The sequence below is a fragment of the Lates calcarifer genome, unplaced genomic scaffold (genome assembly GCF_001640805.2).
Source record: "Lates calcarifer isolate ASB-BC8 unplaced genomic scaffold, TLL_Latcal_v3 _unitig_5494_quiver_732, whole genome shotgun sequence".
NCBI lineage: Eukaryota > Metazoa > Chordata > Actinopteri > Centropomidae > Lates > Lates calcarifer.
In genome coordinates this window covers 99,205-117,730 of record NW_026117562.1, presented here as the reverse complement: position 1 = coordinate 117,730, position 18,526 = coordinate 99,205, and the positions used below count along the sequence as shown (strand labels likewise).

Genomic DNA, 18,526 nt, shown 5'->3' with positions numbered 1-18,526 from the left:
CCTCTCTCCTGGTTTCCTATTGGCCGTGTATAAACCTGAGCTGAAGTGTTCACACATCTAACATTGAGTCAGTCTGTATGCTGTTTGCAGCTGCCTTTACTCAGTAAAATTCACCAGCTGCAGCCACATGTTGTTTTGTATAGATGCTCTGATACACAGCAGCTGCAGTGTAGAGTCTAGAGAATGATCATATCAGCAGTTTATTTGCCTCATTCTGGCATCAGTTGCTTGTGGATCACAGACCTGCAGCGAGACTTTAGATTGAAGTCTGTTTTCTCTGAAAACAATACAGACATTCAAAAAAACAATCATCTTAATCTTCATTTTCTTTCCCTCACTAGTCAATGCTGTATCCAAGCACAAATCTTTTTCTTCAGCAGCATGAAGCACACTTACTGAGAATATTTAGAAAAACCTTTGATTAAAATTCAATATTGTTGTTTTCAAAAAACAGATTTTATTGATGACTGATTAATGAACAGGAGACACAGTTTCAGTACTCACAGGCTTTGTCTATGGAAGATCTGATCAACCTGCCAGTGACCCTGTAAGAACAAACACAACACTTACAAAGTGGAAAACAATCAGATTTCGCTTGAGTGCCTGAACTGTGATAATCCCAGATCAGTGTTAGCCAGCTGAATATTAACTGATCCTGTATCAATAAGTCTGATCAGTGGGTTAGTTGATCCTGCTTCACAGCAGGTTGGTCACACAGCACGGATTATTAAGTTGATCAACACCTGTTACTATGGTGATTTATCGTGTCACAAATTGTCCGTTAGACTGAGAAGCTGGAATTGAGGCCAAACTAAGATGAATGACATTGATCTGGCTTCATGAGTCAAAGTGTTTGGTATTCCTGATATATTCCTGATTATTGATATCTGATTGGCTGACTGTTCTCTGTCTCTCTGTCTCTCTGTCTTTCTGTCCCATCCTGAAGACTGTCAACATTCTCCTCTCATAGCTTCATTGAAAAAAGCAGCTACTAAGAAAGTCAGAAATTTTCAGGAAACACCAAATCTTTGCTCTGATACTAACTGTTTTGAGGACAATACTGATTAAAGCAGACTCCAACTACTGACCTCACAGTCTCTAGTGTATAGTCTGGACTCTCCACAAGATCACACAGCTCCTTCACTCCTGAATCCTGCAGGTTGTTTTCACTCAGGTCCAGTTCTCTCAGATGGGAGGGGTTGGACTTCAGAGCTGAGACCAGAGAAGAACAGCTGATCTCTGTCAACTTGCAGCCCCTCAACCTGAATAAAGAATAAAAGATGTAGATCAAATCATTGATAATCAAATCTGTCCTAATCAATGAACTTTCTCTAAAATGAGTGGAGTGACTTTGTCCTTCTGTTATTGTGACAGTGAACTGACCTCAGAGTCTCCAGTCTACAGTCTGGACTCTGCAGAAAACCACACAGCTCCTTTACTCCTGAATCCTGAAGCCTGTTATTACTCAGGTCCAGTTTTCTCAGGTGGGAGGGGTTGGACTTCAGAGCTGAGGCCAGAGAAGAACAGCTGATCTCTGTCAAATTGTACCAACCCAATCTGAATAAAGAATAAAACATGTGACTTTAGTTCCTTCTTGAAACCATTCAATGTTTCATCATCATATTTGACTAAAGATCCTCAAGTTTTCAAAGAGAACAAACAAACATGTCAGACTGAACTTTGGACAAAAGTCAACAAATGATTCAAATGAAATCAGAAAAAATCACTTTATCCAGTGGTGATAACATTTAACAAACATGGTGAGTTTGGTCTGAATATCTCAGTCAGTTTCTCTTTAGTCAAATCACTTTATTGTCGTGTTGGAACAAGAAAATACTGAATGTGTATTTGTTAAGGTCAGTCAAACAGTGAAGTAAAGTTTGAAATCTGTAGCTCAACATTTCTCTGCCACAGTCACTGGACTAAACCAGTGAAGAAGAAAACAGACTTTAAGATCCTCAGAGTGGATCAGTATAATATGAGCCTGATGTCTGTAGTTTAGTGTCAACACAGCTTTCACATCATTTTAACCTCAGCACAGAAGTAAAATATGGAGTCTGACCTCAGAGTCTCCAGTCTACAGTCTGGACTCTGTAGAAAACCACACAGTGTCTTCACTCCTGAATCCTTCAGGAAGTTTAGACCCAGGTCCAGTTCTCTCAGATGGGAGGGGTTGGACTTCAGAGCTGCAGCCAGAGAAGAACAGCTGATCTCTGACAAACTGCAGCGCCACAATCTGAAAAAAGAATAAAACATGTGACTTTAGTTCCTGCTTGAAACCAATCAAAAGTCCTTCTCCACAGCCTCCATGAACTTCTCCCACACTCAAGTTTTTGCTTTCTGCAATTGCAGAAGCTGCAGCCACTCTGGCCGTCCGGTACCTATCCACTGCTTCAGGAGACCTCGGGGCTAACTAAGCCCAAAAGACCTCCCTCGTTGGCCTGATGGCTTCCCTCACTGTTGGGGTCTACCTCTGGGTTCTTATGTCACTGCCATGAGGACCTGAGGACCTTACTGACCACAGGTTCTACCTGCTGCATCTGCAACGGAGTCTTTGAACATGGTCCACTCTGACTCCATCTCCCCAAACTCCATCCACTTGGGATACACAAAAACTTCTTCAGGAGGTGGGAGTTGAAGACCTCCTGGACAGGGGCCTCTGCCAGACATTCCCAGTTCCTCAGTACTGAATTTGCCAAGTCTGTCTGGCAGCCTCCCCCACCATCTGATCCCACTCACCACCAGGTAGTGATCAGTCGACAGCTCTCCCCCTCTCTTCACCAGAGTGTCCAACACATATGGCTGCAGAGCTAATGATGTATCCAAAAAGTTGATCATCGACAACTCAGGAAAGGAAAGCAGGGCTTGGCCCAGGGTGTGTTCAGCCAGGGAAGGGAACTGCTGACCCAGACTAGGGATACTGTTGGGCAGTAGGAGTACTGAGGAGCTCCTGAATTTCATCAATGGGTATGGATGAGATTTACCCTGAGATGCTGAAGGTTCTGGACTTTGTGGGGTTGTCTTGGATGACACGCCTCCACAGTGTCATCAGGAGGTCTGGGGCAGTACTGTCAGTGCTCCAATTATCAGGGTATCAAGCTGCACAGCCTCCTTGGGAAAGTTTACTCCAGGGTGCAGAAGAGGAGACTTCAAGCGACTGTTGAACCTCAGATTCAGGAGCAGTTATGGGGATTCTTTTCAGGCTGTGGAACAGTGGCCCAGCTTTTCACCCCTGCAGGAGTGCTGAAGGGGTCATGGGAATCTAGCCATCTGGTCTACCTGTGCTTTATGTGCTTGGGGAAGGGCTTATGACTCTTTCCCCTGGTACTGATATGGTATACAGGGTACTGAGGGAGTATGGGGCACTGGGGTCGCTGATGCAAGCCATCCAGTCCTTGTACAACCAAAGTGGGAACTCTGTCCACATCCTTGGCAAGTCAAACACATTTTCAGTGGGTGTTGGACTCCACCAAGGTTATTCCTTTCTCTCTATGGGTGGGGGGAGAGTTGCTGCCCCAAGTGAGGGAGTTTAAGTATCTTGGCGTGGCATGGGAGATCGACAGGCGGATTGGTGCAGTGTCAACAGTAATGCAGGCATTAGAGATATAGTCAGGAACTCAAACATCAAGAGGGAGCTTGGAGTAGAGCTGCTGCTACTTTGCGTCAAAAGGAGCCAGTTGAGGTGGTTCGAGCATCTGGTTAAGATGCCTATTGCGTGCCTCCCTTTGGAGGTTTTCCAGGTACATCCAAATGGAAGGAGGGCTGGAAAACAATGCTAAAGAGAAGGTTTCTAGAATACCCCTTTCTACCTGTTGCCACCACGATCCGAACTTGGATAAGCGGAAGGAAATGGATGGATGGTTGGATTTCAACATTTCTCTGCCACAGTCACTGGACTAAACCAGTGAAGAAGAAAACAGACTTTAAGATCCTCAGTGTGGATCAGTATAATATGAGCCTGATGTCTGAGGTTTAGAGTCATCACAACTTTCACATCAGATTCATCTCAGCACAGAAGTAAAATATGGAGTCTGACCTCAGAGTCTTCCAGTCTACAGTCTGGACTCTGCAGAAAACCACACAGTGTCTTCACTCCTGAGTCCTGCAGGTTGTTGTAACCCAGGTCCAGTTCTCTCAGATGGGAGGGGTTGGACTTCAGAGCTGAGACCAGAGAAGAACAGCTGATCTCTGACAGCATGGAGGAACTCAGTCTAAATACAGAATAAAACATGAGGATAAAATCATTAATAATCCAATCAGATCTGTCCTAAGGATCTTTTCTCTGAAATGAGTGGAGTGTCCTTCTGTTACTGTTTTTTAAAAAAAATTTTTATTTAAAGAATAGGTTTTACATGTTATTATGATATTACCAGTCTGTCATCATACCAAAGAAAAAAGAAAAACAACTCATCAAGTAAATGAATAAATACAATTTTAAAAAGTAAGATTTAAAAATTTGAAACATCATCACTGAGGAAGAACGCTCTTAATCAGAGAACTTGGCGCAACACAAGATCTTGGCAAAAAATGAATGCAACTCTAAGGGAAATAAATGCTGTGACATTGCATAAGCTTATTGAAGTGATACCATGGATATACCATCTACAACAGTGAACTGACCCCAGAATCTCCAGTCTACAGTCTGGACTCTTCAGAAAACCAAACAGCCCCTTCACTCCTGAATCCTGAAGGTAGTTTTGACCCAGGTCCAGTTTTCTCAAATGGGAGGGGTTGGACTTCAGAGCTGAGGCCAGAGAAGAACAGCTGATCTCTGACAAACTGCAGTTCCACAACCTGAATAAAGAATAAAAGATGTGAGTTTAGGAGACAAAGTTCCTGCTTGAATCCATTCAATGTTTCATCATCTGTTCAGAGCTGAAGAAAGTTTAGAATGAACAAGTTTAGAAACTGGAAACTCCAAACACCTGAATCAACAGGATGCAGATTAAAAACAGTCAGAGACACAAAGAGAAAAACAGCTCTCATTAATATTAATGACAACATGCTGCTGCTTCAATAAAGACGTAGTGACTTCAGCTCTTAAACTCTGCAGCTCCACCACAGGCTCCATCTACAAACTCAGGCTGAGCAGACACATTTATCTGAGATTCAACTAAAGATCCTCAAGTTTTCAAAGAGAACAAACATGTCAGACTGAACTGTGGAGAAAAGTCGATCAATGATTCAAATAGAATAAAATTAAAAAAATTCACTTTATCCAGTGGTGACCACATTTAACAAACATGGTGAGATTGGTCTGAATATTTCAGTCAGCTCTTTAGTCAAATCACTTTATTGTCGTGTTGGAACAAGAAAATACTGAATGTGTATTTGTTAAGGTCAGTCAAACAGTGAAGTAAAGTTTGAAATCTGTAGCTCAACATTTCTCTGCCACAGTCACTGGACTAAACCAGTGAAGAAGAAAACAGACTTTAAGATCCTCAGAGTGGATCAGTATAATATCAGCCCGATGTCTGAACTTTCACATCATGTTAACCTCAGCACAGAAGTAAAATATGGAGTCTGACCTCAGAGTCTCCAGTCTACAGTCTGGACTCCTCAGTAAACCACACAGCAGCTTCATGTCTGAATCCTGCAGCTTGTTGCTACTCAGGTCCAATTCTCTTAGATGGGAGGGGTCGGACTTCAGAGCTGCAGCCAGAGGAGCACAGCTGCTCTCTGACAAACTGCAGTCCTTCAATCTGAGAAAAGAATAACACACTCTGTATATACAACACACACACACACACACACACACACACTAACATGCTGCCATACAGGATCTCTGTTTTACTGTGAGCTGTATGTGTGACAGTGAATGTAAGTCTGAATTAATCACATTAGATTCAATTATGGATTAAAGATATAAGATCTATAATAGTGAACTGACCCTAGAGTCTCCAGTCTACAGTCTGGACTCCTCAGTAAACCACAGAGCTCCTGTAGTCCGTAATCCTGCAGGTCATTGTCACTCAGATCCAGTTCTCTCAGATGGGAGGGGTTGGACTTCAGAGCTGAGTCCAGAGAAGAACAGCTGCTCTCTGACAACCTGCAGTCCTTCAGTCTGAACAAAGAAAATATGTATAATAATATGTAGATATCATTGATAATCAATCAGGTCAATGGGTTGGGTCTGCCCGCTGCGTCTCTAGAGCCCACTGCTGCTCCAAGATCATCTGCAGTTTAGCCTGGGACCACAGAGTACCCAGTTACTATGTGTGGCCACAAGTAGGCACTGCAGGAGCCTATATACTGGCATCAGGGGAGACAGGGGAGGGGGTGAAGGGTGGAGGGAATCAGCAGAAAGCAAGCAGAAAGCGACATGCAGCATGCACCAACCACAAGTTTACTGACCTCAAAGTCTCCAGTCTACAGTCTGGACTCTGCAGAAAACCACACAGCTCCTTCACTCCTGAATCCTTCAGGTCGTTGTAGCTCAGGTCCAGTTCCCTCAGATGGGAGGGGTTGGACTTCAGAGCTGAGACCAGAGAAGAACAGCTGATCTCTGACAAACTGCAGAGACTCAACCTGAATAAAGAATAAAACATGGAGATAAAACCATCCATCCATTATCTACACCACTTACCTGTTAAAGGTCACGGGTGGTGGTGGAGGGTATCCCAGCTGACATTGGGCAAGAGGTGGGGTACACCCTGAACACATCACCAGTCCATCACAGGGCCAACACAACCGACAAAAACCATTCACACTCACATTCAAACCAACGGGCAATTTAGAGTCACCAGTCAACCTAACATGCATGTCTTTGGACTGTGGGAGGAAGCCAGAGAACCCACACAGGCACAGGGAGGTGACAGTGCTGACCACTGCACCACTGTGCCACCCTAGATCAAATCATTGATAATCAATCAGACCTGTCCTATTCAATGATGTTTTCTCTAACATGAATAGAGTGACTTTCTGTTATTGTGGATCATCATAATGTCAGCCTTCTACAGACATCATCCAAATGTCAGCTCAACATTCATACACCTGTTCATGTCAACACTGATTCACAATATGGAGGAAGGAAGTCTGGGAGTTAAGACTTCTTCATTCCCATTCCCATCACATTTCCATGATGTTTCAGTTTGGACCTTTTTTTTTTTTTTTTACCATGGACCATTGACTTGACCCTCTGACCATGTGAACCATTCAAGGTTTTTAAATGGACTCGACCTGACTGAATTTCAATAAAAAATGAAAAAAGGGGTGTTCCAAAAGTTTTGACTGGTACTTACATTGGATTAATGATATAAAATCTGCAGCAGAAAGGTGAACTGACCTCAGAGTCTCCAGTCTACAGTCTGGACTCTGCAGAAAACCACACAGCTCCTTCACTCCTGAATCCTGCAGCTCGTTGTTACTCAGGTCCAGTTCTCTCAGATGGGAGGGGTTGGACTTCAGAGCTGAGCCCAGAGAAGAACAGCTGATCTTTGACAAACTGCAGAGACTCAACCTGAGTAAAGAATAAAACATGAAAATCATTGATAATCAGATCTGTCCTAATCAATGATCTTTTCTCTAAAACAAGTAGAGTGACTTTGTCCTTCTGTTATTGTGGATCATCATAATGTCAGCCTTCTACAGACATCATCCAAATGTCAGCTCAACATTCAGACACCTGTTCATGTCAACACTGATTCATAACATGCTGCTGACCTCAGTCAGTCTCTAACTACAGGGTCAATATCACATCAGACACGTTGGACTACAAATACAATACAATTGGATTAAATATATAAGATCTCCAACAGTAACAGACAGTAAACTGACCTCAGAGTCTTCAGTCTACAGTCTGGACTCTGCAGAAAACCACACAGGTCCTTCACCCCTGAATCCTGCAGGTTGTTTTTACTCAGGTCCAGTTCTCTCAGATGGGAGGGGTTGGACCTCAGAGCTGAGACCAGAGAAGAACAGCTGATCTCTGACAACCTGCAGCACCACAACCTGAATAAAGAATAAAACATGGAGATAAAATCATTGATAACTTGTATTGTCCAGTTTTGGGTGAGTCTGTGTGAACTGTAGCCTCAGTTTCCTGTTCCTAGCTGACACCAGGTCTTCTGCTGCTGTAGCCCATCTGCTTCAAAGTTTGACCTGTTATGTGTTCAGAGATGATCTTCTGCATACCTTGGTTGTGATGAATGGTTATTTGAGTTACTGATGCCTTTCAGCTCAGAGGAGTCTGGCCATCCTCCTTTGACCTCTGGCATCAACAAGGCATTTTCGCCCAGAGAGCTGCTGCTCACTGTGTATTTGGACCATTCTTTATAAACCCTGAAGATGGTTGTGCAGGAAAATCCCTTTAGATCAGTTTTGCCGAGATGGGACAAAAGCCAGGGGAATGTCCCTTATCATGTAAGACCTCCTCCTCCATGGCACTGCTGTAATACCCTGAGCCTCCTGTGCCTGTATGTCCAAGTGGAGGCTGTTCAGCCATCTCTGCAGAGGGCACAGTGACAATAAGCCCAAGGGAATGACAGCCAAGGCAGCTGTCAGTTTGCCCAAGAGGTGAAGAAACTGTATATATGGCAATGACTTGACCCTTAGGAAGCAGGGAAGGAAGTGGAGAATTTCGTCCACATGATCAGGGGCTGGACAGGCCCTTATGGTGATGGAGTTTAATGAAGGTTGTGCTCTGAGAAGGAGTCATGAGCTCTTCTCAAAATTCAAGTTGAGACCCCACCAGGCCACATGAGAAAGGAGGAGAGCCATGTCCTGGGCCGCCTGAACCCTGGATGGCACACAGATCAGCCAGTCATCTGTGTGCCATTATGCCGGGGCAAGAGGGCTGCTGCTGCGCACCTAGTGAATACTCATGGGTAGACTGTTGTTGTGGATTAAAGATGAAAGTAACAGACAGTGAACTGACCTCAGAGTCTCCAGTCTACAGTCTGGACTCTGCAGAAAACCACACAGCTCCTTCACTACTGAATCCTGCAGGTAGTTGTCACTCAGATCCAGTTCTCTCAGATGGGAGGGGTTGGACTTCAGAGCTGAGCCCAGAGGAGGATAGTTGATCACTGACAACCAGCAGGACCTCAATCTGAACAAAGAATAAAACATGGAGATAAAATCATTGATCATCAATCAGATCTGTCCTAATCAATGATCTTTCCTCTAAAATGAGTAGAGTAACTTTGTCCTTCTGTTATTGTGGATCATCATAATGTCAGCCTTCTACAGACATCATCCAAATTCATCCACCAATTCAAGGATTTCCCTCGCAGGATCATAAGTCCATCCATCCATCTGTCATCTGTCATGCTGCTGACCTCAGTCAAGGCTCTAGTTAATCCGAGTAACAGACAGTGAACTGACCTCAGAGTCTCCAGTCTACAGTCTGGACTCTGCAGAAAACCACACAGCTCCTTCACTCCTGAATCCTTCAGGTAGCTGTCACTCAGGTCCAGTTCTCTCAGGATGGGAGGGGTTGGACTTCAGAGCTGCAGCCAGAGGAGCACCGCTGATCTCTGTCACATTGCATTTCCTCAACCTGAATAAAGAATAAAACATGTGACTTTAGTTCCTGCCTGAAAACATTCAGTGTTTCTTCATCTGTTCAGAGTTGAAGAAGGTTTAGAATGAACAGAACAACTGACAATATGGAACAACCATTGTTTAAAATGTCATTCATACTAAATGAATGGATTTAGATATAAGATCTCCAACAGTAACAGACAGTAAACTGACCTCAGAGTCTCCAGTCTACAGTCTGGACTCTGCAGAAAACCGCACAGCTCCTGTACTCCGTAATCCTTCAGGAAGTTGTTGTCACTCAGGTCCAGTTCTCTCATATGGGAGGGGTTGGACTTCAGAGCTGAGACCAGAGAAGTACAGCTGTTCCATGACAAACTGCAGTTCATCAACCTGAATAAAGAATAAAACATGTGACTTTAGTTCCTGCTTGAAAGCCACTCAATGTTTCATTATCTGTTCAGAGCTGAAGAGGGTTTAGAATTTAGAAGTTTAGGAAATGCAAACTCCAAACACCTGAACCCCTGAACAGGATGCAGGTTTGAAAAAGTTTGATGTGATTTAAACAATGAAGGATTTTTCTTGTTCTATTAAAGTTTGAAATCTGTAGCTCAACATTTCTCTGCCACAGTCACTGGACTAAACCAGTGAAGAAGAAAACAGACTTTAAGATCCTCAGAGTGGATCAGTATAATATGAGCTTGATGTCTGAGGTTTAGTGTCAACACAGCTTTCACATCATTTTATCTTCAGCACAGAACATGTGGAGTCTGACCTCAGAGTCTCCAGTCTACAGTTTTGACTCTGCAGAAAACCACACAGTGCCTTGACTCCATAATCCTTCAGGTTCTTGTTGTTACTCAGGTCCAGGTATCTCAGATGGGAGGGGTTGGACTTCAGAGCTGAGACCAGAGAAGAACAGCTGATCTCTGACAAACTGCAGTCCATCAACCTGAATAAAGAATAAAAGATGTGAGTTTAGGACTGCGCCCGGTCAGGAAAACCAGCTGCATGTCCAAATATTTACATTTTATCTCCACCCTAGAATGATACATTAGGATTATTGACAGGTGGAACACGTCATTTATGCACCAGTGTTACACTATGCGTTATCTAATGTTATATATTTTCTGTTTCCTGTGATGAGAATGAGCATTAAAATGTTCAGTCTTTATGAGGATATTGATTTATTGGAGGTTGTAATTTGTCGTTTCAGCACAGACCTAAAATAAAGTGTCTGACCTCAGAGTCTCCAGTCTACAGTCTGGTTTCCTCAGTAAACCACACAGCAGCTTCACGTCTGAATCCTGAAGGTCGTTGTCACTCAGGTCCAGTTCTCTCAGATGGGAGGGGTTGGACTTCAGAGCTGAGACCAGAGGAGGAGAGCTGATCTCTGACAAACTGCAGTCCTTCAATCTGAATAAAACATGAAACAACTATTTATCTTCCAATTGGATATGTACAGAAGAAAGAAGAAAAAAACGATAGTAAGTTAACTAAGTCAATAGGATTCAAACTCCTGTCTCCTGTGTCTGTGATTGCCCCATTCATCCACCACAACCTGCTGTCTGCAGACTCTGTTGATCCTTATATCACCTCAGCTGATCGCCTCTGACAGCCTTCACCCATTAAAATACATTTACATCCAAAACCAAGATGGGACAGTCCTGTGACAACATACATTTTAAGAAGCTAATTCTTAAACTGTATGAAGAAATTAAAAATCACCTTGGAGAAAACATGAATGTTTCTAGTCCAAATTAGATTTAGGTAGCAGTGCACTGAAGCTTCTTGTGGCTAAAATGAGTATTACAACAACAAACACTAAAATCAAATAAATCAAATATTTTTCCACTCGTTTTCACAGATAAAACAAACAAACCTAGAAAAAAACATCCTGGATATAAGATCTCCAACAGTAACAGAGTGAACTGACCTCAGAGTCTCCAGCCTACAGTCTGGACTCTTCACAAGATCCAGCAGCTCCCTCACTGCTGAATCCTGCAGGTTGTTGTAGCTCTCAGGTCCAGTTCTCTCAGATGGGAGGGGTTGGACTTCAGAGCTGAGGCCAGAGAAGAACAGCTGATCTCTGACAAACTGCAGAGACTCAACCTGAATAAAGAATAAAACATGGAGATAAAAATCATTGATAATGAATCAGATCTGTCCTGTTCAATGATCGTCTCTCTAAAATGAGTAGAGTGACTTTGTCCTTCTGTTATTTTATCCTTTTCTTATCCAGAAAAAGGTGCAACCAGTTCCTTCCTCTGTTAGAGTCTTCATCCATGAGTCAGCAGCTGAAGCTGTAAGCAAGTTGCAAGCAGAAAGCAACTTCCACCAACCACAAGTACATATTGTGTATACAGCACATGCACACTGTCATACAGGATCTGTGCTTTACTGCAAGCCATATGTGGGACAATGAATGCAAGTATAAATCATTACATTAAGTTGTGGCTTCTCTACAATAGTGAACTGACCCCAGAGTCTCCAGTCTACAGTCTGGATTCTTCAGAAAACCACACAGCTCCTTCACTCCTGAATCCTGAAGGTCGTTGTCACTCAGGTCCAGTTCTCTCAGGTGGGAGGGGTTGGACTTCAGAGATGAGACCAGAGAAGAACAGCTGATCTCTGACAACCAGCAGAGACTCAACCTGAATAAAGAATAAAACATGGAGATACAATCTGTAGATAAGACCTTACCAGGAAGCTGCGGGGCACAGTTGACATTTCTGTTCATTTCTCTTTTCTCCTGTTTCTGCGATCAGGAGTAAAGCTTAGCATTGCAACCTTTACTTTTGTGGGTAATTTCAGTGTTGTGATTTCATATCTAGTTAGGATGGTTTGGTTTGTTGTTTTGGCCTGGGCTCTCTCTAAATATGAATTATGCCTCAAAGACTGGCTATAAAAGATCCGAAAACTTGAACAAAATAGCTCCTCAAATTCCTCAGCTAGTCTTATGTCACCCCCCTTTCCACTAGACTAGTTGAAATATTTCTCAGAAGATTTGTCCAAACTCTGTAGCAGAAGTTCCCACAGATGTGTTGCTGATGTTTTAATGTAATGTGTCTAAAAGTCTTTGGTTAGTTCAGTTTAACCTGCAGGATTTTCTGAAGCTGCTGTAACATGTTCTGCTGCCAAAATGAAAATCTGTCAAACAGCTGAGAATTACAGCTGATGAGTCTGAAAACTGTCAACTGTCAGAGAAAATAATAATGAGAGAGGAGTGAGAGTGAGGAATCAACTCTCTAATGTAACTCAATCAACAGACGGTGAACTGACCTCAGAGTCTCCAGTCTACAGTCTGGATTCTTCAGAAAACCACACAGCTCCTTCACTCCTGAATCCTGAAGGTCGTTGTCACTCAGGTCCAGTTCTCTCAGGTAGGAGGGGTTGGACTTCAGAGCTGAGACCAGAGAAGAACAGCTGATCTCTGACAACCTGCAGGAACTCAATCTGAGTAAAGAATAAAACATGGAGATAAAATTATTGATAATCAATCAGATCTGTCCTAATCAATGATCTTTTCTCTAAAATGAGTAGAGTGAACTTTGTCCTTCTGTTATTGTGGATCATCATAATGTCAGCCTTCTACAGACATCATCCAAATATCAGCTCAACATTCAGCTCTACATCATGTGTAGATTAAAGAGTTGTTGGTGGCAGTAATCCCTCCTGCTGTTCATACTGACTGTGAAGTGGCCTTTTCCTAATAAAACTACACTGTAAGAAGTGACTTCATCTGTTCGTCTGAAGCTCCAGCAGTCTGAGTCAGACAAATCCAGACTATTTAGTACAAGGACTGGGCCTCAGCCTGAGGGGAACCAGATGGCTGTGATAACAAGATCCATTAACCATTACACACAGGTGAGAGGTATGTTACAGTGATTTCATTGGTAATTAAGGTGAAGGAGCATTTATTAAAACAACATATTTTCCTCACAGATCGTTCAGACACGGTCACCTGCTTCTGTTCAGACAAATACTGAACATTTATCAACAAACAATTTCAAACTTCAGTCAATGATCTCAGTTATGTATCTACAAAAAAACTACCACAGCTCCAGTCAGTGAACTGACCTCAGAGTCTCCAGTTTACAGTTTGGACTCTCCAGTCCAGAGGAAACCAGCTCCACTCCTGAATCCTCCAGGTCTTTGTTGTCACTCAGGTCCAGTTCTATCAGAGGGGAGGGGTTGGACTTCAGAGCTGAGGACCACAACTTCCCAGTGAGTGTCTTCGAGTTCACAACCACCAAGTCTGTCAGGACACATGTATCACAGAACATGTTGACATGAAGGAGGAAACTTTAGATTTACTTAAAGTATTTGATGACTGAGAGTTGGACGTTTCCTGGTCTGATGAATCTCTCTATGTGGTAACAACACACAGGTATGACCCAATTATCTGATTATAGCAACTGTTAAACATTTTATCAAGCAACTGAAAAGACAACAGACTTATAATGTGTGAATCTGAGGAACTTAACAACTAATCTCCACTGACTGATGATGTTAATGATCATGTCTGGACTCACCGAGCCTTCCTGCAGTTCCTCACAGCTGGGATCAGTCTCTGTCGTCCCTCCTCTGACGTGTTGTACTTCTTCAGGTCCAACTCATCCAGAACCTCCTCTGACATCTGCAGCATGTAGGCCAGAGCTGAGCACTGGATCTCAGAGAGTTCCTTCTCTGATCTGGTCTCTGACTTCAGGAACTCTTGGATCTCCTGATAGACTGAGTGGTCGTTCATCTCCATCAGACAGTGGAAGATGTTGATGCTTCTGTCAGGAGAAGTATATTTACTGTTCATCTCCTTCAGGTTGTTGATGGCTCTCTGGATGATTTCTGGACTGTTCTCTGTCTGACCCAGCAGGCCTCCTAAGAGTCTCTGGTTGGACTCCAGAGAGAGGCCATGAAGGAAACGAACAAACAGGTCCAGGTGGCCAGTTTTACTGTCAAGAGATTTCTTCATGGCTCCGTTCAGGAAGTCATCCAAGGATGGGTCATTGCTATCATCATTACTAAAAACATTAAACCTTTTCATGTAGTCTTTTCCCAGGAAGTCCTCCAGTACCTGTGTGTTCCTGTTGGTGAAACAGTGGAACATGTAGACTGCAGCCAGAAACTCCTGAACGCTCAGATGAACAAAGCAGTAGACTGTTTTCTGGAAGATCACACTCTCTCTTTTGAAGATCTCTGTACAAACTCCTGAGTACACCAAGGCCTCTGTCACATCAAGACCACACTGCTCCAGGTCTTCTTGGTAGAACATGATGTTTCCTTTCTCCAGATGTTCAAACGCCAGCCTCCCCAGCTTCAGAAGAACTTCCCTGTCAGCCTCCGTCAGCTCCTGTGGACTCGTCTCATGTCCCTCATGGTACTTGTTCTTCTTCCTCTTTGTCTGAACCAGCAGGAAGTGTGAGTACAGGTCAGTCATGGGTCTTGGGCAGCTCTCCTCTCTGCTCTGTAGTCGACATGTGCTCCAGAACTGTAGCAGTGATCCAGCAGAAGACTGGGATTTGACACATGATGTGGAGGCTCCTGGAGGTCTTGATGTGTGAGATGATTCTGTTGGACAGCTCTTCATCACTGGATCTCCTCCTGAAGTACTCCTCCTTCTGTGGGTCAGTGAAGCCTCGTACTTCTGTTACCCTGTCAACACATGAAGGAGGGATCTGATTAGCCGCTGCAGGTCTGGAAGTTATCCAGACCAGAGCCAAGGGAAGCAGATTCCCCTGGATGAGATTTGTCAGCAGCTCGTTGACTGATGACTTCTGTGTGACGTCAGAAACAACCTTGCTGTGTGTCGAAATCCAGTGATAGTCTGCTTTCATCCAGGCCGTCAAAGATGAACAGAACTTTACAGACAGCCAGCTTCTCTGCTGTGACCTTCTGTAATGTTGGATGGAAAACATGGAGCAGCGTGAGAAGACTGTACTGCTCATCTCTGATCAGGTTCAGCTCCCTGAACGAAAGCAGAACCAGCAGACTGACATCTTGGTTTTCCAAGCCCTCTGCCCAGTCCAGAGTGAACTTCTGCACTGAGAAGGTTTTTCCAACACCAGCGACGCCGTTGGTCAGAACCACTCTGATGGGTCTCTGTTGGTCAGGTAAGGCTTTAAAGATGTCCTGGCACCTGATTGGAGCGTCATGGAGGGTCTTCTTCTTGGAAGCTGTCTCCAGCTGCCTCACCTCATGTTGGGTATTAACCTCTTCACTCTGTCCCTCTGTGATGTAGAGCTCAGTGTAGATCCTGTTGAGGAGGGTTCTACTTCCTGTTCCATCAGTTCCTTCAGTCACACGTTCACATCTCCTCCTCAGACTGATCTTATGTTCATCTAAAACCTCCTGCAGACCACTATCTGCTGAAAGACAACAAACACTGTCAGACTAAAGAAAGACAATCTGATTCTTTTCATCAGCTACAGAAAAACTAAAGACTTGCTTGTCTTGCCTGTAGAAAAGAACAAGTCCTGTTTTCAGAAATGACGACATCAGCAGACACATGTTCAGTCTTACTTTGTACAGTGCTGGTCTGACTGGCTGTCTGCAGTACAGGTCCTGGTCTGGATCTTTGTCCACACTGAGGACAGGAGGAGTCTCCTGATGGACCAGACTGGTCCCAGTATGAGGTGATGCACTGTCTGCAGAACCACTGTCTGTGGACATTAACACATTAATCTGTCACAGAGTATTTTAACGAAAAGATTATAACCACATTGGCTAGCTACTAGCCACTCACTGACCCACTGTTAAACCTTCAGAACAGCAGCTGATCATAGCTTAGTGAGTGTAACTAAACGTAGGTGTATGTTGGTGTCTATCACCTTTCCAAATCAAAACATAAGAACCAAGTGTAAGAAATGGATTGAAACGAAATGGATTGGATGAAACAGTGTAGTTGTGTGTTCTACAGATGTGTTCAGTACATGTACAAACAAATGAATCACTATTGTCATATTGAAGCAGTCGCTTTTATCAGTGCTTTGCTGCCACCAAGAAAATAACTTCCTGATGAGAAAACATGTCAAAGAGCTGAGAATCACTTTGTCCCAGATACTCTGAACTCAAACAGACAGGTCTGAACTAGAATCACCATCTTGCAGTTCTACATGTTTTGAGTATTCTGAACTTGTTGGGTTTTACAGTGTAGAGAGGTAAACACCTCCTGAACTATAAACACTGAATGAATGTTACCTACCCACAAACCTACAAGTGAAACACAAGGAGTTGTATGAATTGTCTGCATTTGGTGAAAAGATTAGGTACGATTCTGACTCAGTGAGTAAACTAAACAAAATGCTGTTGAACCCCAAACCTGCTCACACACAGTCTGTTCTGCTTCGAGTAGAAACTGAGTCTTACTTTGTGTCTGAGGGCCCAGGTTCATTACTGAATTCTGGTGGTTTATCAATGGACCAGTCGCTCTTCAAAGACCCACGGTCAGATGACTGAGACTCTGCTTCGCCCTCCCCTTCCTCCACACAGTCACTCATCTTCTGGACTTTGGTCAGTCTGAAATGTAAACCATTAACTGAGAGCTCAGAAACAGGAAGACAGACAGGTCTGTTCAAGAGACATAAACCAAGACCAACAGAACTGTAGTAACAAACACACACACACACACACACACACACACACACACACACACACAGAGTATACTGTTTAAGTTAAGTCGACCCTCCACCTCATAGAATCAACAGATCTTTATTTCCTTTTACAGCAAACACAGAGTCAGAGTCAGAGCTGAACAGAACTCACCTGGTCTTCTTCCTCCTGTTGTCAACTGTAAAACCGTCTGATCGGACTCAAACTTTATCCTCAGTGTTCCCTCCCTGTTTTATTGTACCTGGTTACCTGAGCAGAGCTGCCCCTCCCCTCTACCTTTGCTGTAGATCACATGACTGCATTTGAGGAAGTGTGTGCACAACACACATCAGCTTCTTTATGATTTTACACATGTAAGTTAAAATAATGAACATGTAAGTCCACGCAACTTCACTGGGATGAATGAACCGCCATCATTTGAAGTAACAGGAATATTAGATATAAGATATAATTGATGATATTATTCTAGTTAAACAGCCTCTAAATTCAAATGGGCACTTTCTAAATTACAATGAGTTGCTATTCAAGTTGCCTACCTCAGCCAAAGAATAGGCCACAGTTTTTAATGCCTTGCCAAGAGGTATACTACAGATACTCAGCTGAAGGATCATTAATTCTTCCATTTATGGAAGAATATTCTTGTGTCACTGGGCTGCTTCATATGGTGATGTAGAATGGTCTCAAGTATGGCTTAACTGTGATAAATCCTGTATAAACAATAACATAAAGAACGTTTCTTCCAAGATTAACCTGTTAAATAAGTATCAGAGAGATGCAGGCTGAACATTAGTTCGATGGGTTGTGATGTATAAAACAACATCAAACATCAAAACATCATCACAACATTCTGGACTGAGCTCGGACTATTTTTCAGAGGAGATACCACATTCACAGGAAAATATCTAGCTCCAAAGCCAATTCTGGACATTTTTATCATGAAGTCAAGGAATGTGACACCTAAATAAAATACATAAAAAATAAAAAAACAGCCAAAACATATGTGATGCTTGAAAAACATGGATATCATACCTGTTTCCTAAGTTTCAGTTCTGCCTGATTATTAGGCATGTCATTGGACAATAACTACAGCTATGTTATGCATGTAGGACCCTGAGCATAGCCGCTCGCTCGGTTTGCCGGAACCGGTAACTCTGACAAAATTACCGATAATCAAAAAATGTGCAAGAGGTAAGAGTGCCAACAATTTGTTTTATTTGTTGACAGATGAAGATGTTGTTGACAAAAAATGAGGTCCCCCCTCGGCGGGGATCATCTCAAATACACCAAATCTCCCCTTGGCTCACCGACTAGATGCCACATCAGACACTTCTCAGTTCGTCAGTGATGTTCTGTCTCCACCTAGCGGCCAAAACAAAGAACAACACTCTGACCTGCTGATACCACGTTTTCTTTTTACTCCTTTCGTCTTTTCCTCGTC

The 18,526-nt window shown here is 43.2% G+C and overlaps 3 protein-coding genes across 38 annotated transcripts in view; all 3 read right to left on the bottom strand.

The window, feature by feature from the left end:
- The window catches only part of LOC108874664 (NACHT, LRR and PYD domains-containing protein 1), a 49,253-nt gene that overhangs the window by 17,105 nt on the left and 13,622 nt on the right, over positions 1-18,526 (bottom strand). For 5 of the 34 annotated variants that reach the window (XM_051068978.1, XM_051068952.1, XM_051068958.1 and 2 more), the window contains 14 exons: positions 12,763-12,936; positions 10,723-10,896; positions 10,256-10,432; positions 9,697-9,873; positions 8,876-9,049; positions 7,777-7,950; positions 7,286-7,459; positions 6,355-6,528; positions 5,891-6,064; positions 5,529-5,723; positions 2,063-2,236; positions 1,384-1,557; positions 1,089-1,262; positions 505-545 (listed from right to left, as the gene is read on the bottom strand). In XM_051068978.1, the coding sequence (XP_050924935.1) occupies positions 505-545; positions 1,089-1,262; positions 1,384-1,557; positions 2,063-2,236; positions 5,529-5,723; positions 5,891-6,064; positions 6,355-6,528; positions 7,286-7,459; positions 7,777-7,950; positions 8,876-9,049; positions 9,697-9,873; positions 10,256-10,428 (1,978 nt within the window). In that variant the 5' untranslated portion in view covers positions 10,429-10,432; positions 10,723-10,896; positions 12,763-12,936. Of the gene's footprint in view, positions 1-504; positions 546-1,088; positions 1,263-1,383; positions 1,558-2,062; positions 2,237-5,528; positions 5,724-5,890; positions 6,065-6,354; positions 6,529-7,285; positions 7,460-7,776; positions 7,951-8,875; positions 9,050-9,696; positions 9,874-10,255; positions 10,433-10,722; positions 10,897-11,416; positions 11,423-12,762; positions 12,937-18,526 lie in introns of those variants that run through there. The other 29 variants (XM_051068966.1, XM_051068957.1, XM_051068971.1 and 26 more) reach the window with 24 other exon arrangements.
- LOC108874673 (NLR family CARD domain-containing protein 3-like) lies at positions 11,452-15,067 on the bottom strand. Its single transcript, XM_051068986.1, has 3 exons — positions 14,016-15,067; positions 13,561-13,738; positions 11,452-11,592 (listed from the first exon to the last, which is right to left on the bottom strand). The coding sequence occupies exons 1-2, from the start codon at positions 15,065-15,067 to the stop codon at positions 13,642-13,644; spliced, it is 1,149 nt and encodes a 382-aa protein (XP_050924943.1). The 3' UTR covers positions 11,452-11,592; positions 13,561-13,641.
- Positions 15,250-18,134, bottom strand: LOC108874677 (protein NLRC3). 3 transcript variants are annotated; one of them, XM_051068987.1, is made up of 4 exons: positions 18,118-18,134; positions 16,846-16,995; positions 16,000-16,139; positions 15,250-15,845 (listed from the first exon to the last, which is right to left on the bottom strand). In XM_051068987.1, exons 2-4 carry the CDS (start codon positions 16,974-16,976, stop codon positions 15,265-15,267), a joined length of 852 nt encoding a protein of 283 aa, XP_050924944.1. In that variant the 5' UTR covers positions 16,977-16,995; positions 18,118-18,134; the 3' UTR covers positions 15,250-15,264. The 3 variants fall into 3 exon arrangements, with proteins under 3 accessions (XP_050924944.1, XP_018518705.1, XP_018518706.1); XM_018663189.2 differs by lacking the exon at positions 18,118-18,134 and adding an exon at positions 17,242-17,342; XM_018663190.2 differs by lacking the exon at positions 18,118-18,134 and adding an exon at positions 17,242-17,342 and having other exon boundaries at positions 15,250-15,842.

Excerpts from the sequence above, each read along its gene's own strand:
- LOC108874673 (XM_051068986.1), bottom strand. The coding sequence starts at position 15,067 with ATGAAGAGCTGTCCAACAGAATCATCTCACACATCAAGACCTCCAGGA. Across the intron at positions 13,739-14,015 it reads AGGAACTGCAGGAAGGCTCG|ACTTGGTGGTTGTGAACTCG; the intron begins GTGAGTCCAGAC and ends GTGTCCTGACAG.
- LOC108874677 (XM_051068987.1), bottom strand. The coding sequence starts at position 16,976 with ATGAGTGACTGTGTGGAGGAAGGGGAGGGCGAAGCAGAGTCTCAGTCA. Across the intron at positions 16,140-16,845 it reads CCTGGGCCCTCAGACACAAA|ACAGTGGTTCTGCAGACAGT; the intron begins GTAAGACTCAGT and ends TAATGTCCACAG. Across the intron at positions 15,846-15,999 it reads TCAGACCAGCACTGTACAAA|CAGATAGTGGTCTGCAGGAG; the intron begins GTAAGACTGAAC and ends GTTGTCTTTCAG.